This window comes from Melitaea cinxia, chromosome Z (genome assembly GCF_905220565.1).
Source record: "Melitaea cinxia chromosome Z, ilMelCinx1.1, whole genome shotgun sequence".
In the NCBI taxonomy this organism is placed as follows: Eukaryota; Metazoa; Arthropoda; class Insecta; order Lepidoptera; family Nymphalidae; genus Melitaea; species Melitaea cinxia.
Window position 1 is genome coordinate 10,390,696 of NC_059424.1, and position 27,498 is coordinate 10,418,193.

The following is a 27,498-nucleotide window of genomic DNA, read 5'->3' on the forward strand; positions in this document are numbered from 1 at the left end:
TTCATAATAATTTTGTATATTTATAATACGATTATGTGAGTTAGGTACATTGTAAATATTTTTAATATTCTTTTCACATTGGTAAAAGCAACGTCCTGAATCGTTATAACAGTATAACTGTACACACATATTATTTGTTTCCAAACTGTATTTTATAGTCCACTTGCGTTAAGAAAATAGCCACGCCAATTTAATCCACCAAGTGCAAAAGAACGTCTGTCTGAAGGACTAACTTCAATTGATCAATTTGAACACGACTTTCTAATTTGAATTTGATGAATTACTCAACACTTAACGCAAATAGACATGATATAGATATACTTGTCATTTAAAAATAACCTCGTTCAACCGTTTCTTTGTCAGTGTTGACTTTGTTTAACATAAATTCAAGAGGTCAGTAAATAAAAGGTGATTTCTGAGTATCACTTATCTTTAGGCGGGTGAATAGTATAATAGGGTCTGATTATAACCGTAATTTTTACCAAGTGGCGTCTTCATTACTGAGACTGCGTGGTGTCGGAGATCCAGTGTCGTTCGTCGGAGAACCTTCCCCACTATCCTCTGTGTTCTTAAGTTCTTCAGACAGATGTCTACAGAAAGGGCAGTGGCCCTTCGTGACTAATTGTATTTCGTAGTCCTCCATATAAAACAACTGCAAATTTAATATGAATTGTTACATCTGAGACATCTTGAAAAAAAAATCCGATTTCCTTTATACGTTATGTTTCATTAAATATTTTAAATATTTAATAATTTTAATATGAACAATGACATTATAAACAGTATAACGTGTAAAGTATTTCTTTAATGAACAGCAGGAACGAATGAATAATTTTAAAGTTGGAAATCTATAACGATTATGTGTTTTCATATAAAATTAATTAATGAACTAATATGTTTTATATATTTTTAACATTATTACGATTGTAGAGGACTGCGGGAAACCAAATTTAAAATTCCGTTTCAGGTTTTACAGTCCAGTAGCTGTGTCCATACCACCTTATAATAACTAAAATTATTAGTTTTTGTTTTGCAGACTGAATTTTTATACAATTGGGCCGGTAAATACGATTGGTACGGTACGCCTAATGGTAAAATTTAACAGAAAGACATTCTCTACCCTATTTCCGCCATAAACGCAGTCAAGATCGGGAGCAGTGGTTACACAACAATATTTGACTCTCTGAAGGGGGCAGTATTCTTTGGCTGTGATCTTTTGTAAGGTGGCATCTTGAAGAGGTACTTTCCATTCGAGATTATGATCATATGTATTTTAATGTTTTGCCTTATCTTGACAAAAATTAACTTGTTCAAAATAACGATTCACCATTTCTAATTTACGATCATCATACTACCTAATTGGGTAGATTATAGTATATTAGTCTTGTGTAACAACAGTAGGTCATTAGATTATATAAGTGGGATAAGTTTACTTTATAAGTATTTCACATGAACGAATGAAATACCTGAGTATTAGAGATGTGCCGTACAAGGTAAATTTTTGATTAGATGCACCGGTATTGATCCGCGCAAAAGTAATATTTAAAAAATATCTGTCGTGGTTAAGTCTCATCTTCGCGATTCGGTTACTTTAGCTTTTAATATATATATCTAAAGACTGGATACTTTGAAACCGTACATGAAATCACAGCATTACAATCGTTTAGTACAACTTATAAATATGAACTTCTAATTTTAGATGTTATGTCTGAAGACGCATGGTGTTATTTCACGACCAGTTTCGCGTTATAGATTAGAGCTGGATACCCAAAGATTATCAAAGTTGCTTTTCTGCGTTAGAGGCGAAAACATCAACTTTACATTAGGTAATGATTTTTAACACCAATAGCAATTATGAATTTCTTTTAGCATTTATCCAATTTTTTGAGTGCGTTTCCATTTTTACCTTTATATTTTTATTGTAGCAAAAGAAAATGTCTGCCTGAATTCATTATTTGATTATTTTTGATTGATATCTGGTCCCCATTCTTTTAGAAACTTACGAGGGGACGGTCCGGCAGGTGAATCGAGTTAAGAGCACTTCGCGTCGTTATAATGTGGGTAGGTTCTAGAAAAACGTCAAAATTTTAGCCGCCAACTCGGCTCGGTTTTCTAGATATCGTCGTCCCTTAAAGTTGGAAACCCGAGTACTTGTCCATGAAATTGGAATTTTAGTACAACAAATGTATGTACATTATTCTAGTTTTTGCTATATTTTTTTATTGATGTTTAAATTTTTTAAGCGCTTATTCTGTGTTAGTTCTTGTTAGCAAAAAGCAGCAATTAAGTATACTGAATATATAGACGATATAATCTATTTTAAATATTTTTACTGTAGTAATTAAAATCAGGCGCCTAGACAGGTTGCATTCGTAAGGCGAATTCTCCCGCCATGTATACTGACTGTTCTTTTCCATATTCAAAATTGAACGAATTTACATATTTAACTTGGATTTTTTTTTACGTTCTGGGTATTTTTCAATATAATAAGTAATAGATTTTTTTTCAGTTTCAATAATACAAATATTTAATAATAATAGACTCTACCTCCTTAAAATTAACAAGACTAAAAAAAATAGTAGGCTGCGATACAGCAGTGACCCAGAACCTTCACGAGCGCGGCAGGTATTATTATGGCTGTCAAAGGAAACACTATGTTCTAATGTGTTTCTAACAAAGACCTATACACAATATGTACTGCAGTCGACGCCGTCGACATTTTCTTTTGAAATGTTACGATGCATCTCGCACCATGGGGTAATTAATTAAAGTGTGTTTACTTTTTTACATTTTGAACAAGAACTATTTTTAATATTATTGTACAAATATAGTACACATTGAGAACGTCACGATTCAAAATTATTATTATTTATGTAATATGATATTATAATTCGTAATATTGTAATGTTCTTTTTTTAATGCTCACTTGATGGTAAGAGATTACCGTAGCTTATAGACGCCTGCAACACCAGAGGCATTGCAAGCGCGTTGCCGAGCCAATCCCCAATGCCCCCCCAGCAGCTCTGGTCACCTTACTCACCAACCGGAAAACAATACTGCTTGAAAACAGTATTATTTAGCTGTGATCTTCTGTAAGGTCGAGGTACTACCTCAGTTGGGCTGCTCCATAATTTGAGCAAGAAATTCCTGCTGTGCCCTACCTCAGTTAAGTGTTCATTGCAGTGCAGTTGTAGTGTATATTATAAATATGTTCTTAGGGCCTATTTCACCGGCCTCCGTTAACGTTATTACACATATTAACCAGCGGATAAAAGTTTATGATATTATTATTATTTTCACTATCGAATTCAACTAAGTATATTTATGGCATATTTCTATTCTCAATTGTGAATCTAAGAGACCTAAAAGGTCCTAGTAGCCTGTTCTTCCTCCTGGCGTCCGCCACCTTGGCGGACCGGTGAAGCACGCCTTTAGTGTGAGCGCCGTTTCAGAGCTCGCTGATAAAATTAATTACTAATAGTTTTAGGCCTTATTTCATCTCTATTACTATACTACTTTTAGATTTATACGTGGAAAATAGGAATATCTTTCAAAAACTTTTGTCTGCTGGATACCGTCACATGTCAGATAACTTTATTAGCCAGCGAAACAGACCTTAAAACATTCTTAAACGAGTAATAACGCCGTCATATTTTTCATATTATATTTCTGGTATGTGTGTTTGAATATGTAGAGAAAAGTATGAATACATACGTTACGACAAGAAGAGCAGGTGGTCACGGGCAGTTCGGGTAGCATGTTGCGGTAGTAGATGGGCGGTAGGGGGGGACGCTCCACCACTATTATAGAAGCAGGGTTGAGGCGTAGTAGGGCGAGTCGACTGCACTCGACTAGCCCTTCATCTTCCTGGTGATACAATAATTATTCGTATTAAATTTTATTTTTAAAAGAGCTATATAATAATATACTTTATTGCACATTTAAATAAAGAACAAAATTAAAATTACAAGCAATTATAGTAACAAATTGTACAACCAGGCGATCTTATTGCTAAAAAGCAATCTCTTCCAGACAACCTGATAATGAAAGGGATATTGCTTTTCAGATGGGCGGGTGGTGTACAGATTTAAATAAGTAAAAGAAAAAAAATAGAATATATAACTATTATATATGCATATACATTATACACATACGTACGCAAAAAAAACATATATAATATATATAAAACATATCTTACATCTGAATTGGAATGAATTCATATGAATATGATATGAATATACAAAATATTACTGACACACTTTTAACACCGGCAGGTGATAATTAAATGTTGTATAATGGAAATTAATACATGAAAGTTAACATAACTATATATTATATACATTTGTGTATGATTTAAACTGACAATAACTGACGAGTGATTCTCTGATAATAATTTCAATCATAAGTCCAAGGCATTAAAAAAATGCACTTGTAGGTTTAATATTTACTTCATTACAAAGTTATGAGTATGACTAATGTACTACTTTTGAACAAGCTAAACAACTTGCCACGTACGTCACGTACTAATGTTTGATCCATCATTGCAACTTACAGTTTCTTGTCCACATTTATTTTTAGGAAAACTTTTGTGCATATGACATTATACTTTATCTAGAAAATTAGATCTTATCAATTGACTGTGTGTAAAAGACAATTTACTAACCTCTTCAACTTTATCCAGAAAGGGATCAGAGTAGTCGATGTCGTGGTCTATTCGAAGTATGTCCGCTCCTTCATTGTTTGCATTCTCTACTTCTGGTATCGGAACACGTTCTATGAGCTCCATGGCCTCTTCGTGCGTGATTCCTTCCGAAGGCTCGAATTGCACCAATGGTAGAACCTCTAAGAATTAATTCCATGATTTTATATTATTCGAATAGTTTTACGATCCATGAATATATTTCTGAGTGGAGCGATGTTCTTCTGTTATTTTATGTTATACTAGTTAATCCGGCGAATTTTGTTGGTAACATATATTTTTTGCGTGATTTTTCTATTAATTTTATTTTTATTTATTTATTTATTTACTCTTTATTGTACACCACAATATGCAAATACAATATAATAATAATACAGACAACTTAAGAATGTGTAGTACAAGAGACGGTCTTATGGCTAGTTAGCCATTTCTCTCAGACAACCCGTAATAGGATTGAGTATTGTTTATTTGAAGATCGGGTAGGTAGTGTTTATATTATAATAAACTTACATACAAATATCTACACATTAATACTTACAAGCAATACATATATATACATTTGAATAATATAATATAATAAACTAATAAATATAACAACAGTATCTCATAGCACTTACAATCAATTTCGCCATAAAAATTAAAAATTAATAAAATAATTAAATAAATTTAATTCTAATAGCCCTCAGTATTACGGTAATGCTTTTTGACTAATTTTTTGAACGTTGGGAGTGATTTGGCTTCTTTTATATATAATATTAAATTATTCCATAGCTTAATTGTCCGAATAGTGAAAGACCGAATGAAAAATTTTATTTTATGAACAGGCAATTTTAACAGAAGATCTTAGGGAAGAATGGTCGCCAATTCACATTTATCTTTTAAATAAGACGGAGCTTTAGAATCAAACAACGCACAGTACAGAAGAGACAAAGTATGCAGGTTTCGGCGAGAACGTATTTGAAGCCACTAGAGCTTGGAACTCAGAAACATGGTCATATTTGCGAAGGCAGAATATAAACCGTATAGCAAAGTTTTGAAGACGCTCAAGCCTATTATGTTGGTCCTCTGTTAGATTAATATAGCTTACATCTGCATAGTCGAGAATCGATAGGAGAGAATTTGCCAATATAATTTTGGTAGGAATTGGTAAAAAAGACTTGAGGCGCCGTAGGGAGCTCAGCGCAGCGAAGGTTTTTCTTCTGATTTCTTTAATTGTACTGACCACGATAAAGTCCGATCGAGTTGTATACCAAGGTCCCTTACGGTGGCACAGTACGACAGACTAATACCATCTAGTGTTGAGCTATCAACCCCTGCAATCAAGCTTGGACTACCAATAATTATGACCTGTGATTTGCTCGGGTTAACATTAAGTCCGTAGCGTCTACTTCACTCAGAAATGTTAGCTAAATCTCTGTTGATTAAATCAATTGTACTATGAAGATCTTGAAGCATTGTGTGACGATAAATTTGGACAACGTCTGCATACATATGGTAGAGAGAAGAAATGGATTGAGTAATCGAATACTAATTTTACTTAAATTCGGTGCAGTATTTCGTATGTTACGCGCGTACAAACATTCCGGCGATTCATTGTCATTTATACAGAAGATAGTTTTGTTACCAGAATGATATGTTACAAGATATATCAACCAATCAATAGGTATATTGCAGTTATTTCGTTTACACTAACTGCTTCTAAATTATTTATTATTAAAACTTTTTGTCCTCAATTACTCTTATTTATTTATTAACACTTACACAATAAACAAGAAATAAAATAAGCAAGCAACATCAACAATAATTAGTAGAAAAATGTATAAAAAGCGGCCTTATTGCTTAAAATTAAAATGAAGACTACTCTTATTAAGATGATGTCAAAGTTTTCTCTCTATTTAAGTTATATATAATTACTAGCTAACCTGGCGAACTTCATACCGCCTTATTTTATTTTTTAGTATAATAATTACATATGTCAAAATAAATTATAGCCTATCTTTTAAGTTGGATCAAACTGTACACGGTGTGCAAAGATTAAAATCTGTTAAGTAGTTTTTAGGAGTCCATCGCGGACGATATATATATATATATATATATATATAATAGCATAATAGTTTTTATTATGTACATAAAACTTATTTGGAAAAAAATTTGGACACTATAATCTGTACAATAAAAGATATCATAGCTCTTAGTAAAAATCCAAAATAAATAAGAACCTGAAAGGTACAGAAGCCTTCGTATTTCTAGATCATTTTAGGCTGGTGGTTAATGAAGGAGTGCAATTGCCATTGATGGAGTAGACAATAAATGAATATTATCGTAATGTGTGAAGGGTGTACAATAAAATGCTAATGGCAAGGAGCGGTAATGCGTTAATTTTTTCAATTGTTTTGTGTTCAATAATCCTACTGCAATTTACGACTCATTTTGTAGAATTTCAATGGCATATTGAAAAAAATGATTAAAAACTATAATTATAATAATAACATAAGGGTATGGAGTAAGGGTACGATATTCGTTAATTCTACCAAGAGGAATGACTATTTATTTTATTCATTATTTATTTATTTATTTTTAATGGAAACAAACAGTGTATAATATTTTTTATAAAATAGCAATTTGGAAAATCATCACCAGAAGTCAGTTTCCAATGACTAATAATACATAATAAGTACGTGGCGTTGATGCGCCTTAAAACCAAGCAAACTTACATGAGTCAATGAGATTAGAGAGAGTGTGAAATTATTTGATTTATAGATTACATTAAGAATAAAAGAAAATAAAACAATTGTATCGATCAATAAGAATGTTAACTAGTACTTGTACTAGTAGGTACATCTTCTAAATATATATTCTCAAGAAGCTAGACCCAGGTTTTATTAGAAAAAAATGTAGGAGCGGTCACAAATAATAAAACTCCACAGATACTGAAATAGAAACAAGTATTTTTATATTTACTTGTAACGACACCTTGAGGCAGTGGCCGCAGAAACTAGCGGTAGCGAGTTCGATCCCCACTAATCGACAAACATTTGTATGGACTATCAGATGTTTTTAATGTGGTCAAAGCTAAACAACATACTGGTTTTAATCGAAAAATTCTTTTAAAGCTAAATAGCTCATTTAGCGTGGAAGACATAGAAATATACCATCATAATATCAGGCTACGGCAATTTTTTAGTCTTTTTATTCAGCCTGTATTCCCACAGCTAGGCATAGGTCTCTTTCTCCACGTAGAAGGATCATAGCTTAATCCACGAGACTGCTCCACTGTGGGTTAGCGAATATATTCCCTACTATGAATAACGATCGCTATCAGGTGTACATGATAACGATCGCTATCAGGTGTACATGATAACGATCGCTATCAGGTGTACATGATAACAATCGGGACCGATAGTTTAACGTGCTCTCAGAGGCACGGTGGGGAAACCCACAAGAACTAAAAACCAGACCGGAAATAAAAATCTGTATAATCACAAATATTTGTGTATGTCCACAAGTGGATATCCACTCTGAGCGGGAATCGAACCCGAACCGTCGGTTTCAGAATCGGTGTCGGTGTCGTTGTCGCTACCGACACGGCACACGGGTCGTCGACAGCTAATAGAAATGCAGTATCAAAAAAAAAAAAATAAAAAAATTTAAAACGCTAAAGGTTACAGCTTTTGATCTTATAATGTATTTATTTATTATATTTATTATTTTATTGAAAACACATAGTGAAACACAAAGTAGTACAAAAAAAGGAAATCAAAGAGAAACACTATCAGCATGCAAAGGCGGTCTTATTCGGTCTTATTATATTATAATCTCTATCAGACAATACCAGCTTATGATATTATATAAAAGTTTGTATGCAAACAAAGTTGCGGGCTACTATAGTAATAAAATTTACCATGAGTAGCAAGGGAGTAAGCCAGTGGATGTTTACACCGTGGACAGTGGTTGTCGAAACTCTGGACGTGACGGCGACACCTCCAGCACAGTGGAACCACTTCATCTTCACCAGGATCGATACTTCCTCCTCCACTCTTCAGCATAAGCAACTCCACGCCTTCCTTTGTTGATAAACAAACATAAAATTTTGTACCTAGGAGGCTAGTAAGCTGTAGTGTTTTAGCCTCTTTATAGTATGATTACATTGTATTTTTTTAGGCTTTGTTTTTTTTTTTCAACTTTTTAACATTAGCAGCTAGATATTTTTTGTTTTGTATTTTAATACCTTACTAGTGGCCGCTCAACGGTCGAAATTTGATCATAATTAAAAATTTATATTAAAGAGAACAAAAAAATTATGAAAATAAAGAACCTTTTTTTTTTAAATTTTCAATTTGACTACAGACTGAAAATCAACAAAAAAATATAATATGCGTCTGTGTGTCAACTACGTGGTGGTGTGAATAATGTTTTTTTTTTATCGATTTAATATATTTTTATGCATAATTTTGAAAAAACATTAGCCTTCTGCACTTCTCTAATATAAACTATATCATCATTACAGCCTATACAGTCCACTGCTGGACATAGGCCTCCACAAGTTTACGCCAAAAATAACGTGAAATCATGTGTTTTGCCCATAGTCACCACGCTGGGCAGGCGGGTTGGTGACCGCAGGGCTGGCTTTGTCGCACCGAAGACGCTGCTGCCCGTCTTCGGCCTGTGTATTTCAAAGCCAGCAGTTGGATGGTTATCCCGCCATCGGTCGGCTTCTTAAGTTCCAAGGTGGTTGTGGAACCTTGTTATCCCTTAGTCGCCTCTTACGACACCCACGGGAAGAGAGGGGGTGGCTAAATTCTTTAGTGCCGTAGCCACACGGCACTAAACGGCATAAACTATATAAGCGTACGCAATTTCATACTCCTCCGTCCGCGCAATTTTCGTAAAAAGGGGTACAAAGTTTTGCTTCACGTATTAATATATAGATGATAACTAGCCTACAATCAAAGTAGAATAAGCTTGATAAATAGAAAAGTTGCAAAAACGAATACTATTTATCTTTTATTTAATTTAGTTTTGTTTGAACGATACATTTATGATATATATACCTATTCGAAGGATATCAAAAAAACACGCAGAATTAAAGAACCAAATGCGCCATCTATCCAAATTGGTATTACTACAAATGTATGATACTTGGCGTTTACAAAAAAGTAACGTGGCTCACGTTACCATAGATGGCGCTTACGAACAACCAGACATATAAATAAAAAATTAATATACACAATCTTAAAAGTCTTTAAAATTTTAATCTCATTACAATCATATTATATATATATCATGATTTTATAATAAGAATTTTCTTTGTTAAAATATGATTTATAAAGTAATAACTTCACTAACGCCATCTAGAGATATCTAGCAAAACCTACTCCTAGATTTATTACACTTCAAGAATCTGAACTAAAAGCTCCTTATAATTCGTGCAGCAGAATGTTGGAACCAACATAGAGCAAAAAATAAGCAAACATTTTATAAAAATGAAAAACTGACATTCGCTTTTTTTAAATATCTAACATCTACAGATATCGGTTTGTTACATTTCTAAACAAATATAATTTTATTAAATACTAACTGTGCCCGCGACTTCGTGCGCGTTGAATAGTGACTTTACATTATCAACGTGACTCTAAATTGGCATAATATTTTTATTTATAAGCCGATTGACGTGAAACAAACACTAAATGTTAAGCTAATCTTGCCACAACATATTAGTAAATATCACGTCTAAGTCGAATAAGCCGTTTCTAAGATTAGCGTTCAAACGGACAGACAAGCACACAAAATTCTAACAATCATCTTTTTGGGTGCTGTTTGCGTTGATAAAGGTCCCAATAATATTTTTTCTCATATATCTTATGTACAGACAGCGACCCGTTACATTTTTATTATATATATTGATTGAATGAATAATTTTACCTGAAATTTTGGAGGAATTTGTAGACCCAATATTTTATCCAACATTTGTCGTGCCAGTGTATTTGCATTGAGGGCTTTAGCTTGCTTCGCCAGGCAAAGATATAAACAACTGTCATATGTTAATGATAATCATTGTAAAATAATACCGTGATTGTTAATTTGTTATGTCCTATAACTTAAACATTATGTTCTACAGTATAAAATTATACATATAAATTTAAATATAAGAAAAAAACTAACGACACCCAAATTTATGTGAAATTAAGTTTTTTAAGACTACTGTAAACTTTAAAATATTTTCGATAAATATGTCAAATCTTTTTTCAGATGCATATATATTGTATACATTGAAATTATTCTAATTATTCTTAGTTTAGTGAACTTGATGGTTTTTGACGTAATAACGTCATATAATAACAATGGCTGCGCGCACGAAAGAGTGTCACGTTCCGCCTGAGTCTGAGCGTGCAAGCGAGAGTGCGAAACAAGCGATAGAGAGGCACAATCGGCTCAAGCGTTGGCTTGTGATACATTTATTTATTTTCTCGCGTGACGTCAGAGCTAGCAGTTCGAAATACTTGACTGATAATAATTCAATTCAATAAAAGGATACAACATAGAGACACCGGCCGGGGGATCACCGTCCAACAAGGCGAGTACGTAGCGCGCGGCATTTAGTAACATCTCTGGTTGAGAGAGCGAGAACGGCTCGTGTATGCAGCGATGTACCGCGTCGTATGCGTGGTAGATACGAGCAAGCCGGTCGTAGTGCGCGTACTGATGCAGGAGTGTATCGCGATCTCTGTATTTTATACATCAATTAATGTATCAGTCTGAAAGTATCCCACTGTTGGGCAAATATCATTTATCTAAAAAATACACATATACATATAATAAAGTATGGCTCTTTTTGAAGTGAGCTGAATAGCCATATAAACATTCTGCTCATAGGTACAATCCTCTTCTATATATAGGAAAAAGGTTAATCTACAACGCTTCTTCACATTGAGTAGATAGATAGTTTCCCTATGATGAGTAATGATTGCTATCAGATTTCTATGATTTTATGTAAATGTAACAACCGGGACCGCGGTCTCCGAAGGAATAGGAAGACCCACAAGGGTACACAGCGAGATTAAAAACAAAAAATATTTGTCTCGAGTGGGAATTAAATATTTGTATATTTAAAGTACTAAACCTGTCTGCTGTTGTTGCAGATTCGATGCACTGAGAGGCAAGTAAGTGGTGCAAGTAGCTGGCGTCACTGAAGCGCTCCTCAGTCACCGCGTTACATACTAGCACGTTAAACACTTTCATCGCTGTTTCCGTTTCGCCGGCCATATGGTATGCTGCAAAAAACATCATGATTTTAGAATAAAAACAGATTGTACAAACATCATGATTTTAGAATAAAAACAGATTGTACGTAAAAAGTTGTACTAAAACTTTAATCATACAAATTTCAACACAAAAAGAAAACTTTTTAAGTTACTCAGAAGACAAATATTGCCATATTCAAAAATTGTATTTAAAATATATTGCAGAAAAAAAATATTACCGAGTCAGGGAGTATATTAAGACAATCTGTGCGTCAGCCAGCTCCAAGTTTATTCGTAAAGAACAATTGCCGCGATATTTAAAGATACGTTAAACTCTTTCTCACAAGAGACTTTGCGCCAGCACATTACTATTTTACACGATTTCACTCTTAAATGTTGTTTGAAGCGAAACTTTTATTCTATCGCCCCAAATTTTTTTTTTTACTTATCGCATGTCACATGTCGCAAGTGCTCCGCGGTATTTGTGTGTTTTGATCTGTGTATTAATGTAAATGTTCTTATTCACTAAAGTTTCACTTGCATCGTGGTTTCAAAAGACCACATAATTCTTTTTTTAGGGCACGGCCTTAAACCGTTTCTTAAGAGCCATTTCACAAAAATCGGTAATAATCCGCGAAATTGTAATATTTTGACGTCGTTAATCTCAGTGTTGGATGCAATAATGTAATTTATATTCTTGAAATATAATAGAGCAACCTTTGTTGTAGTCCATAGTCAGATCAGAATTTTGATTTATATTATGTGTATAAAATTATTAACCTTTTCATCAGCCTCCTCCCTGGGTAAACGGTCGCAATGTATACTTTGAAGTCCTACTTTTCAATAACCTCTACGTTGAAACCATTTTAAAAAAATATCATAATATGTGGAATATAATTTTGTTGTCCACTATCATAGATTTTTATTCCATTTGTATCTCTATTAAACGATAAAAAAAATTTAAAGTTACGAATATTTTCCAAATAAGTACAATTTTAAAAGCGATATTTCTCTTAGAAAACTAAGAAATTTTAACGAACTATCTTCATCAAAGTAAACTTACATCATTAAGGAATACAAAAAATAATAATTAAAAGATGTAATTATTTTTAATACATTTTATATTAAATAATAAAAAGATAGTATATATTGCCACGCATCAAGCCCGGTAAATCAGTCGAGCGCTAGCGCTCTTAGAGGTAAGGTCCACGCCAAATTCTGCGCAGCCGTCTCTTTCGCTCACACGCGCCGAGCGCCTGTTGTTATAGCGGATAAAACGCATTTGATACTTTCATAATAAAATATAAATAAAATAAACATATAACGAAAATGACTGTAAAATAATATAATGATAATTTCTGCAAACAAATGTATAATTTAATTTTCTTTTCTCACATTATCAATACAAATAGGCATTTCAATCTGTTTGTCTTGTTATTTGTTAATTAATATGTTTGTCGGTGTCGATGTCATTAAATGCTTTTTTATTCATATCGTAAACATTAGATTCATTCGTAAACTGAAAAAACTAAATCAATTTAAAAAAATTGTTTCATAAAATTGATTTTTTTAATTTTATTTTAAATTTATTGACTGTTGTTATATAACATACTTGAAATTTTTAACAAATTAATTATGTAAAAAACATTTTATACCATAGTTATAATTTTTATTATACATCAGAAAATGATCACGATGGTCTTTTGGTTGTCACACTATACGTACTAGCACAAAGATCGCGCGGCTCGTACGACTCGCGCGATGCGACCAAATTTACCTAAACTTGCAGAGCGTAAAATTGTGAAATGGCTCTTAAGAAGTAAACTCCAATCCTCAAAAAATAAAAAATAAAAAATAAGAAATAAAAAATAAAAAATACCTTTTTGCGCTTCGACGAATTTGTTCTCTTGTGCCATTCGATGCGCGTAAGGCAAGTATACATCCCGCCTACACTCTGGATGCTCCCGGGCGACGTCGAACGCTCGAGACCATTCACCAGCTACCACAGCTAGTTGAGCTACCCTCCTGTGAGAAATAACTCATTGCAGAGACAGTTCATCTAAACTTGAGCCGTTTAGAAACGGACCAACTCTGCTTGACTCATGTAATATGTGTGTCAAACTTGTAGTCTAAAATCGACGTTATTACAGTAGAACTTGAATAAATAGTGTTTAATTGTACAAATTAACATTCGTTAACGGACAAAGGCCTAAAATCAATGACGACAATTATTTCGAATACAATTATAGAAGACATTTCGGCAGTTCTTGAAGGGAACCAAGAAATACCGAGTGCTGTATACACACGTTTGTCACACTTGTGTTGTTGTTGTGCACAGACAGCCAAAAGATGGCGTTTGAGAGGAGATTATTAAATTTAAGAATCTAAATGTAGACAATAATCGACCATAGATATATAGAGTAGGGTGAAAGTGCTTCAAATATCTAGTTACTGCTAAAAGTAATGTGGACAGATTTGCTTACCTAAAATCTCCAAGTCTTTGGTACACGTCTCCAGCGGTCGCATATTCACTGACAGACACTAATGCCTCTGCTAAATGACGAAGGGAGTCGCTAGACCCTTTGTCCATCTTCCTTGCTAGCTCTATTAACCTGTTAAATAGACACAAGTAGTTGCGATTGCTGATATGTTATTTAAAAGATAAAATGATCAGCTACTTTTTTTTTACTAATAAAACTTCTCTTTATAAAACAAATATTGCTATTCGCAAACAGTCTTTCTCATGTCTTACCAGCACCTTTCATGCGAAATAAACTTTATTATCAATCGGTCAATTGTGCTCTAAGTTTCTTAAAATGTTCGTATAAAATCTTTTAATTTTAGAGTGAAAACTATAAATACTGCTAAAATAAAGAACTATCTCAGTTTAAAAAATATAAAACCGCATATAATTTTTAATAAATCTATTAATAATTGTCTAATTATTAATAGATAATAATATCTATTTAATATTTTCATTAAGGACATTACCATTTGCATCAAGAATTCCAAATGCTTAATTTATGCTGACGATTTAAAGCTTGCTAAAGAAATTACCAATAAGCATGACGTAAAATCTTTACAAGAAGATATCAATAGAGTTTTCGAGTGGTGCAACTAAAATAGAATGGAGCTTAATCCTTCCAAATGTCCATATATTAGGAGGGAAAATATTTGATTGGTACGCATCAATTACAGAAATTATAAACAAACGCTTCACACTCAACGGATACCCCAGTAGGATTTTCTCCTGTGTGGGGGGTCCGAAAACACACACACAATACACAAACACAACGTCCAGATCACGACTAACATCTATATAGTCGATATAAATGTTTGTCGTGAGCGGGAATCGAATCCGCGACCACCAGCGCAACAGCCAGTGCTATTACCGCTGCGCCAACGCGTCGTCGATATTGGAGTACATTCGCGATTTAGGTATCACTATTGATGCTTAGTTACGTTATAATGAACACATTGATAATATATGCTGGTCGGCACGCAAGATGTTGGGGTGTATTTTTAGAAATTCTAAACAATTAAAAAAACTTAAAAGCAAAAAAAAAAATATTCACTACATTAGTAAGGAGTAAGCTAGAATATGGAGCGTCCATTTGGAACCCAAACTACCAGACCCATAAAGATAGATTGGAAAACATACAGAGACGGTTTACGCAATTTTACTCTATTGGACAGGACAAAAGAATGCCCTACTACTGGCGGCTAAATAGGTTTCAGCTAAACTCACTCTCAAACCAGCGCAAGCTACCTGATATGGTTTTCTTACACAAACTAGTGAATGAAACTGTGAATAGTTCAGAACTCCTAAGCAAAATTTCATTTAATGTTCCCTCTCGCATACCACGATATCCCATTTCACTATTTGCTTATAAAACCCAGGGAATAAATCTCGGTCATTATTCCCTCATCCCTAGACTAAGTAGGCTGTACAGAGAATTTACAGTTAAAAACGAGTCAATAGACATCTTTGCTATATTTAATAAGAAACTATTATTATTATCTAGCTATATTTAAGAAGAAACTAGTAAAGTCAATTTAATTCCTCAATTCGAAAGCTAATAATTTATAATGGTAATAGTTATTTAGTTTTTTATTTTGTATGTATATTTTTGCTTTAATTATCTAAAGCGCATGCTGTAACTACTTTCAAAAGGAATTATATGTATATATGTATTTATTCATATTGTGCACCCAAGCGTCGTACCCGACATACACCACTCCTATATGTGACCAAATGTAGTACCAATTACTCAGCCAATTCTGTTCTGTCTAGACTGCCGCGTCTGTTTAATAAGACGTGTAAGGACATGGATATTTTCGTAAACTCGAAATCTCAATTTAAAAAAAGTTTAATAAAAATTTTAAAAGAGTAAATTAGGAATCTCATAAGCAATCATTGTAAGTGAAATAAATGTAATAGCTACATACAAGTTATAAGTCTGCATGTATATGTTGTTGTGTTTGTTATATACTACAAAGTTTTATTAACGATAGACATGAATAAAATTGCAATGTCTATTGGTAATTATATATAAACAATTTATGTTACATTGGCTATTTGTATACGTTTGGACTCACTGTACTTATTCTACGTCTTGTTGTTAGTCTGTGATGCTTAGTGTGATGGGTCATGTATGTATTATGTTGCTATCCTGTATGTGGCTATCCTATTCATTTCGATTTTGTTTTGTCTTTCAAGTCATTTTAATATCTGCTCTTGATGCTGCCCTTTTGTAACAGTACTAAGATGTATAGATAGGAAAACCTATTACTGGCCTTATTATTGTTAATATTATGTTAAATGTTATATATATATATACGAATTGTAACGCTGTTGGTTTTGGAATAAAATAAAAAAAAAAAAATAAAATAAAATAAAAAAAAATATTTAATACATTGGCATATAGCTGATTGTTATTTTTTTTAAACATGTGTTTCTGTTGGTGGTTCTTACTAAATAAATAAATAAAATAAACTAATCTACCCGCAACCTCTGCGAGTAACGATTTTAAACACCCTGGGTATCGCGATATACAGTTTGTAAAAACAATCGTCAACGAGATTTGTCTCAACGGATCACAACCGACAGTTTCTAAAACAGTGTCTTATGGGACGGGCTTGTCCCGCAGGGGTCGTGAACAGTTTGAGGTACAATAGTCTAAGAGTCAATGGGGTTTATCTCACATGTCCCGCCGTCCGCTTTCCGCCAGTATCGTGGCTGCCTTCTTGACATCACCGGCGGCGAGGTACATCTCAGCGGCCGCTCGAGGCTCGTTCACACGTCTCGCCCACTCTGCACGTTGACGCGCCAAGCTCGTCAGTCCTTCACCCTCATCTACATATTCCTGATAAACAATATTTTATTTAGTTTTTATAACTGTATAAATATTATAAATGATTGTTTCAATAGAATCATTTTTATTTAATCAAGTATACCTATCAACCCTTGACACCTGCAACACTGGAACCACCACAAGCGAGTTGTAATAGTTGAAAGTACTGGCTACTTTACTTACCACAGTAGCACAACACTAGTTGAGAGCAGTATTAAGTTGGGACGGATATTTGCTTCTGTGTCTGGACTCCATACAAGTAATATATATTTGAAATAGTTGTATTTCAATGTGATATTTTTTATGCACCTCGGCAAACAAATACACGTCTCATCTGATGGTAAGCGATTACCGTAACTTATAGACGCCAAAATCGCAAACCCCGATTCTACTACACCCGATCCTCCCCAGGATCTCTGGCCATTTCACCACAGGAACCCAACATATGAGGGCAGTATTATTTACCTGTGATCTTCTATATCTGCTGCGTGGTTACGGCATTGAAGAATATAGCCACCCCCTCTCTTCCCGTGGGTGTCGTAAGAGGCGACTGAGAGATAACACAGTTCCATAACCACCTTGGAACTTAAAAAGCCGACCGATGGCGGGATAACCATCTAACCGCTGGCTTTGAAACATACAGGCCGAAGACGGGCAGTAGCGTCTTCGGTGCGACAAAGCCAGCCCTGCGGTCACCAACCCGCCTGCCCAGCGAGGTGACTATGGGCAACACACATGAGTTCACGCCATTTTTGGCGCGTACTTGTGGAGGCCTATGTCCAAGAGTGGACTGCGATAGGCTGAAGTGATGATGTTGATTATGAGTGATGATCTTCTATAAAGTCAAGATATTTACCTAGCCGGGATATATCCTGCTCCAGACTTTGAGCTGCATATTTCCTCCTGGGTCCTATTTCAATATTGATATTTATAACATAACAATCACCTGAGCCTTGTTGAACATGCGCAGGTCGAGGTAGAGCGCGAGCGCTCGGTCGTCCCTACCCGCACTGTGGAACATACGCGCTGCCTCTGCGTACCGCCCGCAGTGTGCGACCACCTCGCCCGCTATAACTGCGCGCTTTTCTCCGTTCTCGATACGTTCCTGGAACGAATTTATTATTAAAGATCACTTTTTTAACAACTTTATTTGATGAGTTTTCGCCCCCCCCCCCCCCCCCCATAGACAAAAATCAGGTTTAATTTTTTCAATCAAATTAAATACTAGTATAATAATCATAAAATTAAACATTGTGTTAACAATATACAAGCAGACATTAAGGCTGCAGGCTATTCTGTTCATGAAAAATAAATACACGTAATATCTCATAATCTCATTAGTACACTCCTCGTTTTATTTCGTGATTTTTATCCGAGCCCCAAATTAAACATTGGATATTAAAAATTTGTAAAGGTTTACCTTATATCATCTGAACTAAAACCTAGGGAAGAATCAGTTACGCTGGTTTCGAAGTATCTGGAGGAACTTGGCGAAAATTTTCGTAAATATCGAAGGTGACATAAGTCTGAATTGAATTTTAATATATGCCATTGGGATTTAGTAATAAATATTGGTACCATATATATAACTTATTCTGATATATCTGTGGAAACATCAACATTTTTTAGATGTTCGCTTTACGTGGAATACCCTATATGTTACCTGCAATTGATCGATGAGTGTAAGGAAGGCGATATTCTCGCTACGTTGGAAAGCTTTTCTTGCAACTTCAAACGAAAGCTCTTCTAAGGCTGCGGTGCCAAGTCGTTCCCAATCTAAAGCAGTCACGCCCAAACATGCTACTGCGTACGCCTCACTAATATGAAAAGAAAGTGTACTTACAAACTATTAAAAAGAAAATAGAAATAACAATTCAATTATTACAGTTACAATTAGAACCGAAATAAAATTACTAAATAAGCACTCAGTACAATTAATAAATAAGTATAATACTTATCACTTTACAAAATTGCATAAAAGTATTTATTTACGTGAGTTGATTTGAAGTTGTTTCTAAATTGTAGCCGTCGTATATATAATTTTAATAATTAATTAATTTACAAAAATAAAAGCAATAATATTTTTTTAGCTGTTGATTCCGGTAGAGCAAGCAATTATCTATAAAATGATATGTAATAGATGTGGAGTAATTGTGAGGTTTTTTCTAATAACGGAGCCAAACAACTTAACAAAAAAACACGTGTGAAAAATGAAAATAAGAACATCAAACTTTAAAATAGTAAAATAAATATGAATTTAATAAATATAAATTCTTACTTAAATAATTTTTGCTGGACGTATTGATGTACGGCGTGCGAGAGGGGTACATTCACCGTTTGCATAGAATTGGCTTGCAAACAGAAAACACGACCACCCTGTAACGACGAGGAAAGAGAATATGCGTAAAAAAATAGTTCATACCATCCTTACCAAGTATATTTCATGACGATATTAAATCTTGCTTTCATACGATACAGACTAACATTTGCTGTAATAAAATATATTCTTTTTTTTAATTAATAAAATTAAATAACCCGAACTTACGTGAAAAAGAGCTACAAAAGAGAAAGTCAAGGTACTGGTACAGTATTACATATTATGTTAGTATAATATAAACTTTACGTACTGAGTGGTTTCATCCATGGCGAATTTATTTATTATAGTTTAAACAATAATTTCTATTAAAATTTTATAATAGGTTTGGTAGTAAAGAAAACTTATTAGGAATGTAGTATTACTGATAGAAGTATTTCATTTTTACATTTACGCGTTGTTTTATAAAGTACTGTTAATATTATGAGAATAAATATATTTGACCTGATATAGTAATAAAAAACATATGAGCGACTATAATGCCTATGGTACTGTAGTCCATTACATCTAATTTTAGGTTCGGTTAAGTAGGAGTAACAGATCTCGGGGTGATGGAAATCGGAGTAAGCTAATACGGTTAACAGAAATTAGGGCAACGTAAGTCGCGGTAACGAAATTCCGGGTAATATAAGTCGGGTAACAGCAGTCAGGGTAACGTAAGTCAGGGTAACGTAAGTCAGGGTAACGTAAGACAGGGTAATGGAAGTCAGAGTAACGGAAGTCGGAGTAACGAAAGTTGGGGTAGTGGTAATCGAGGTATTACAATATTAAGGTACCTGAAAGCCAACGACGGAGCCGGTTAGCGGTTGCGTTGCTGCAGGAAAGTTAGCCGCTTTTATAGACAGTAGTCCTCCGCCCGACAGGCAAAGGAGCTCGTCGCACCAAGAGTTCCAGGAGACTGATGTTACATTCTCTTCCTGGAGAAAACGTACCAAACAAACAATCATACATTCAAACAAGCAAACAGTCTAATAAAAACATAAGAAGACACAAATAAAGAAAGAAAACAACAATACTTTACATGTTTGACCAGACTAAAGATGGATGAATAATCCGATATAATAAATTATTTTATTTTTAATATATAATGAAATTTTTTGTAGCATATGTCCCCATCTTTTGACATAACTTCGGATTAAATTCTGACTTCTATAAAACTAAAGTCGCAAGCAGAAGCTGTCGAACATATATTTTTAAAAGAGTAAACGCGCCGTTTTTTTCGTGACGACTCTTTATCTACATTCCGAATTGGTGGTAGCTTCACGTTGATCATTATTAATTTAACGATTCAAAATTGCTTTTAAAGCCTACTTGAGTAACGGTTAATTTTTGGTTTGATCTTATCTTATATGTAACTAGCCGACCCGTGCCCACTTCGTGGGGCGTTAATTATTATTATATTAACCAAATAGCATACTTTAAAGAACAAATTTTACAGCACTTAAATAAATAATATGTTGTTTCAACGCCATTTATCAAAAATTGAGAAAACGTCGTCGATAGACTAAAATAAGACTAAATTAATAACATCGAAAGATTAATAAATTGTTTGCTAATATAGATAGATGGCGCTAGTTTATTTACCATTTTGATATTATATTTTAATTTTTTTCTTATTTACCAAATTTATTGTTCAATTATAATAAAATATAGCCTATGTCACTCCTGAAAAGTGTAGCTTTCTGTTAGTGAAATAATTTTCATGATCAGATCAGTATTTGCGAAGATTACCCCCTACATACAAACAAAGTTATAAACTTTACCTCTTTATTATATTAGTATGTAATATAACCTATGCCCCATAGTTTGATCCGCGTTAATTTGAGGAAATAAATTGACAAAAATATTATATACCCTATTGCCTTCCTCGGTGAATGTGCTATCCAGCACAAAAAATATTTTTCAAATCGAACCAGTGGTTATTGAAATTAAAGCATTCAAAGTAACAATTGTATATATTTACCGTATAAAGTAATTCAGCATTAGGCAGGCTGTACACGCGGCATACGGAACCCTCGTCTACAACTGCAAGGCGAGAGCGTGAGGCGTTTACATCCAAACAACGGACGTTGCTCGGACTCTGTAGGATTACTTTAGACACCCCACTGTCCGGCTCCACTTGCCAAATCTGAAAATGTTACAATTATTACATATGACTATTATTTAACCACCCACAATAAAAACCTTTCTCTTAGTCTTCAACTCTTCAAACTTGGTCTTAAAAGTATTCTTTTACGCTATTACTAATATTAGACTAATTAAAAAAAGTATGCTATTAGGTTACAATAAACACACAAATCTATCCATACGCCCTACAAAATTCCACATTAATCACATTTATATGAATAAAAATACAAATAAATAAATTCAATATACACATGGGTTGTTGCTTTATAGGTACCTACTTATAAATTTTAAGGTACCTCATAAAAAATAATAATAAATGTATTATGAAAAATATACTATTTAAAAAAATGTTAATGTATTGCTATATTTTTGGTAAGTATAATAATAACCTAATAAGCTATTCCGTCGTAACTCGTTAGTTCCGTTTTTAGTTGTTTCAGGAAAGAATGTAACTAGTTTGTACTACCCATTAATTCATAGATTTACTATAATATTTATACATTTAAACTAGCAAAGAAAACAAATAAGAATAATAAAGCCATATTAATATTATATATATATAAATAATACCCAAATTCCTCGGTCACACCATTCTTAGAATGTTAAAGCCGTTCTAAGTAAAAAATTAAGATGTTTACTTACTTGACCATTGAATAATCCAAGAAGCAAGACCTCTGTGAAGTTTATTGTTGTAACCTTAACATAACGGATGGGAGCAGGGACATTCCAAGACTTGGGTACCCTCGAGCATATCATTGAGAGTTTTGTATCCTGGCAAAGTAAAAAAAAAAACAGCATATAAACCCTCAAAACTATTAAGACATACCTATAAACTAAACTTCCTTGCATCTGCTTTAATATTTATTAGGCTGTTAGATATTTACTGTTATGAATGATAGTATCATATGTAGCAAGCTTACCAAGCTTACTTAACAATTTGGATTTTGCATCTAGCTATTGATTATAAAAAAATATTTTTCCTCATTATAATATATTATAATGCAATAAAATTTTCAGGGACAATATATGTGAATAAATTTAGCGGAAATAATTAAATATTACCTGACACAGAAGTAGAGCATCGCTGGTAGCTACTAAGAGCGAACATTCACTTTTCTGCATAAGTTTTTCTTTAACTCTGTACAGCATTCCTTCCAAATCACCTTGTTCATACACAACTACCCTTTCCGGTAATTGAACCTAAGTATTAAAAAATTTATTTACTTTAGAATTTAATCAAGAAATAATAATAATAACTTTGTATTCATAAATATGAATATATCCAAATATAGACCAAATGGTTTTAGAAAACGTTGGTTTTACACTTTAAAATATTAGACTAAAACAATATCAATATGAACTAGTACTAAATGTATTACCGCTAAACGATGTTTATATATAGCTATTTTCTGCACTCTATCATGACACTTAATTCGAACTTTGTTTCCAGTAGTTAAGTGTTGTATAATTATGTCTGTCATATTTTCTCTATAAGCGTATCTTTCACGGTACAGCCCATGCACTGTATTATATGCTATTTGATAGCACCATAATGATCCGTCTTGACAGGCTACTGCCTGGAAATAAATAAAATAAAATTAACCATCTAACTAAAAATTAAAAGCATTGCATAGTAATATATTACCAAAGAATTCAAAGTAAAAAATATTATTACCAAAGAATTCAAAGCATTTGAAGGTGCAACAGCCCAAACCCATTCCAAAGGTGTAGAGATAATTAACACTCCTTCCGAAGTAAGCACCGACCATCCCTCAATGCCACCCACCAGAACTAAAGCACCGAATACTGATATGGACACTGCAGATATACCTGGAAACAATATAAATAGCATAAAGTTTTTTCTATTAAGAGAAAGACATAATATAATCATAAAATATATTTAAAAAATTTTAAAATAAAAAACCAGTTACCAATATTCCTTTCTTTTAAGACTTGTTGACCCTCCAGATTGTAAAAGGATAAAATGTCATTCCAATCAGTAACTAAGAGAGTTGTTTTTGAGAAAGCAATGGCCCACACCGCTGCATCTCTAACTATTTTTTTAATTTCTTCACCTAACTGTAATTAAATAACATATATCATGAATTAGTTCTCATCACAGTAAATAAAAATTAATTAGGTTTATTTCCCACAAAACATCTTAGTAAAGCATTGAATTTGAGGCAGTTCTTTACCTTATTTCGTACTGAAACAACTCCACTAGCTAATCCTATAGCCAAATGCTGTCCTGTCGGAGACCAGGCACAGCTTGTGATACGACCAGTTACTCGGAACTTTGGTACTGCTTTTACGTCCGCTGACCAAAATGCAAAATCAGATAATGCACATGATGCCAAGTGATATGTCACTGGATTGTAAGCTAAGCATTGAATTGCTTCACTGTGTCTGTATAAGAATTTAACGACAATTATATAAACTATAGATGAATTAGAATTAGAATTATAGAAACTATAAACTATAGACATAAAATATAGAACTATAGATGTCATAATAAAAACAAAAACCCTGAAATGGAGGTGGGTAGGCCACATGCTCAGAGACACTGGAGATAAATGGACGAGGGATGTGTCCCTGTGGACCCCTCGATTTCACACCAGAAGAAAGAGAGGAAGACAAAGGAAGCGATGGTCAGACGAGATCAGAAGGGTTGCAGGCGCATTATGGCAGAGGACTGCATTGTCCCGAGAGAAGTGGAAGGAGTTGGAGGAGGCCTTTGTGTCCCAAAGACACGCGGATATACGTTAGCATGTACCCTTTTTGTAATATTGTCGATCAACATAAATTGTAAAAAATATTGTTAACTATATCCGCAATAAAGGTTTAATAATAATAATAAAATATAAACTATAAAATTCAGACCTGACTATAAATTTAAAATCACTTAACATGTTTATAAAATAGTTGGAATACCAGGGAGAAAACGTTTTCTTGGTGTGGAAAAAACAACAGGGAACTCTAAGGAAATATGATGTTTGTAAATAACAGTTCTTTTTTTTTTCAGAAAGAGGAAAAGGTGTTGATTGTATGCATTTTTAAGGGGTGAGAGGCAAATTTTTTTATGTAAAATGATTGAAGTACCAATCACAAAAGTAGTCTTTATTAATATATTGAAAACCATTTTAAAACACTACTTTAACTCACGAGTATTTAAGAACACCCTCCATTTTAGATGTCCATATGATAACATTCTTATCGGCACTGCCACTGGCAAATTTCTTGCCATCATTACAATATGCAACTGCATAAACTGCACCTTTGTGAGCTTGTAAAAGCTGAACAAGAGCTCCATCTCTAGGATCATATACCATAACTTTCTCTCCCGCACCCACAATCAACTGCGAGCCATCTGGACTGAAGCATATTGCGTGAACACTAAAAGATAACAATTTTTGATTGATTGATTGGTTTAATGGTATATTAATTTTTAAACTTCTATTGTAAAATTCAGCACTACTTCATGTCGAACAGGCTTCTGCAGTAACAAAATAACAAGAGCTTGTAATATGTGTTCCGAAATACGTGTACTAAATATTTATAATATTTGATAATCTGGTAACATACCTCGAAAATTCTATTTTATCAGCTTCATGAATTTTATTTACCCACTTAGGGATAGTCCTCATTTTGAAATTCTAGTCTGTATTACAAGTTTTTATCAGTCATAAATTGAAATATAGATAGGTGGGTATATTTAATTAAAGAATCTTAAAATTCTTAGCATGCCTAAATAATAATTTTCAAGTACTGCGTTGACAACGCTTTTATGAATAGTGTAAACAAATACTTTTGGTATCTAGATAGCCGATTTTGTTACGATAAAATGTACATATTAACAGACTAAATAATATATTGCTGCAGTTTCAAATATTAAAAGTGACTATTAATTAATAGCAAGGCCACGGTTGTTATTTTTATTTAATTAACTTTCATAAAAAGTATTTAAACCTCGTTTAAACAAAACGTAAATATTCAATTTTGTGACATGCGCAGTGTCAAAGCAGTGTTGTTTGACGACAAGCATAGACATTAGAGACTACAGAACTACAGAGTACAGAGTATGATTATTATGTACAAAAACCATAGTGTAAGAATAGAAAGTAGAGATGCGCGGAAAAATTGAAAAATCTCATTGTGATATCCCATAAAACGACTAATAGTTTGATACTTAAAAAAAATAATATTAGTACCTGGGTGACCGAGCTTAGCTCGGTATTTTTAGCAAATTGTGTTTTTTGGAAATCATATTTAAATACGAGTTACATATTTATAAAATATGAATAATTTTTTTTTACCAACAACAATAAAAAGATATAAACTAATAAAAAGTTGAAAATAAAAAAATAATTAAAAAATATTAAAGATAAATATGAATTAATAATAAAAAATAGGAACTGGCTATTTAAATAAAAAATAACGAGTGCAATTTGAAAAAGTAAAAAAAATAATAATAATCGATCTGGAAAGTTGAGGATTTGAACAGTGGTCTTTTCGGTCGTTCTCGACCAGCCGATTTCCTACTGAGCTATTGAAACTTTATTGACAATCGAGAAATTTACCTTTGTATACGATATTGTACGATATTGTAGCCATTTTTTCATTGTCTAAAAACTAGGATGAAACGACATTTTCTAAAAATGAATCCTAGCTGGATTTATTTAAATCCCCCGAAATCTCTTGCATTATATTATTGCATATAAATTCCATGAAAATCGTTGGAGCCGATATATATACAAGCATTGCTCGTTGAATACTATAAGATAAACGTTCAAATGTGAAAAATTAAGTATGTAAGAGTTCGTCGAGATGTGATGATCTTATTTTTGTTTTTAAGCTGGTGGATCTTAAGCGTGACATTAAATTATAACGTTAAGCGATTGAATATACGAACGAACTTTTACATACCCTTAATTAATTGATGTTACAATCCTTTAAAGGATATAAGCATTAAGGATATCTAAAAGTTCATAACTAACTTTATTTATTTTTAGTATTTGGTGTAACTCAGGTGTCAATCTACCAAAATCAATTATTTTTACTTTCACCTAGTTGAAAGTTCAGTAATGTCAAATACGTATCACAAAACTTAATACCTTTAATGTTAAAATATTTCCTAATTAAAGTAAAAAATAAAGTTGATTGATATGTTATTTTTATTATTATCTATTGGTTCCAACGTTTGGGAGCCAGTATTGTTTGTGCCAGAATTTTAAGTGATGTTCCACACATAACGATTATTATCATTGTGCCAAAGATTATAAATAATCGGTAGAAATAAATGCTAATATGTAAATAAGGTGTAATATGTATGATCTTAAACACAGGTCGGGCAACTTGTTTTTTGCTAGTGACAGACTTCATTTAAATGACGGCCGGACGGGACGGTTGGTTTATGTCGGTTGCCAGTTGACGTATATATAATTTTTAGGATATATTATATTTAATATCTTTATATATATATATATATATATATATATATATATATATATATATATATATATATATATATATATATATATATATATATATATATATATATATATTTCTCGTGTGCGTGTGTATGTCACTGAACTCCTCCTAGACGGCTGGACGGATTTTGATGAAATTTTTTGTGTGAGTCAAAGGGTTTCGAGGATGGCTTAGATTCACAATTTGGTCTACTGGAAAATGTTTATATAACTAATT

General features: G+C 33.1%; 1 protein-coding gene and 1 long non-coding RNA gene across 2 annotated transcripts; both read right to left on the reverse strand.

The window, feature by feature from the left end:
• LOC123668589 (intraflagellar transport protein 122 homolog) lies at positions 1 to 25,512 on the reverse strand. The gene is made up of 23 exons (XM_045602317.1): positions 25,378 to 25,512; positions 24,958 to 25,188; positions 23,991 to 24,201; positions 23,727 to 23,874; positions 23,471 to 23,625; positions 23,175 to 23,372; positions 22,858 to 22,995; positions 22,438 to 22,566; positions 21,632 to 21,796; positions 20,445 to 20,585; positions 19,573 to 19,670; positions 18,958 to 19,111; positions 18,241 to 18,399; positions 17,146 to 17,306; positions 14,424 to 14,552; positions 13,820 to 13,965; positions 11,820 to 11,970; positions 11,235 to 11,423; positions 10,622 to 10,730; positions 8,601 to 8,763; positions 4,664 to 4,842; positions 3,715 to 3,867; positions 1 to 652 (listed from the first exon to the last, which is right to left on the reverse strand). The coding sequence occupies exons 1-23, from the start codon at positions 25,437 to 25,439 to the stop codon at positions 479 to 481; spliced, it is 3,543 nt and encodes a 1,180-aa protein (XP_045458273.1). The 5' UTR covers positions 25,440 to 25,512; the 3' UTR covers positions 1 to 478.
• On the reverse strand, positions 9,109 to 9,571 carry LOC123668591. The gene is made up of 2 exons (XR_006745595.1): positions 9,539 to 9,571; positions 9,109 to 9,189 (listed from the first exon to the last, which is right to left on the reverse strand). It is a non-coding gene; the product is annotated as an uncharacterized LOC123668591 (long non-coding RNA).
• Positions 25,513 to 27,498: the final 1,986 nt, after the last annotated feature.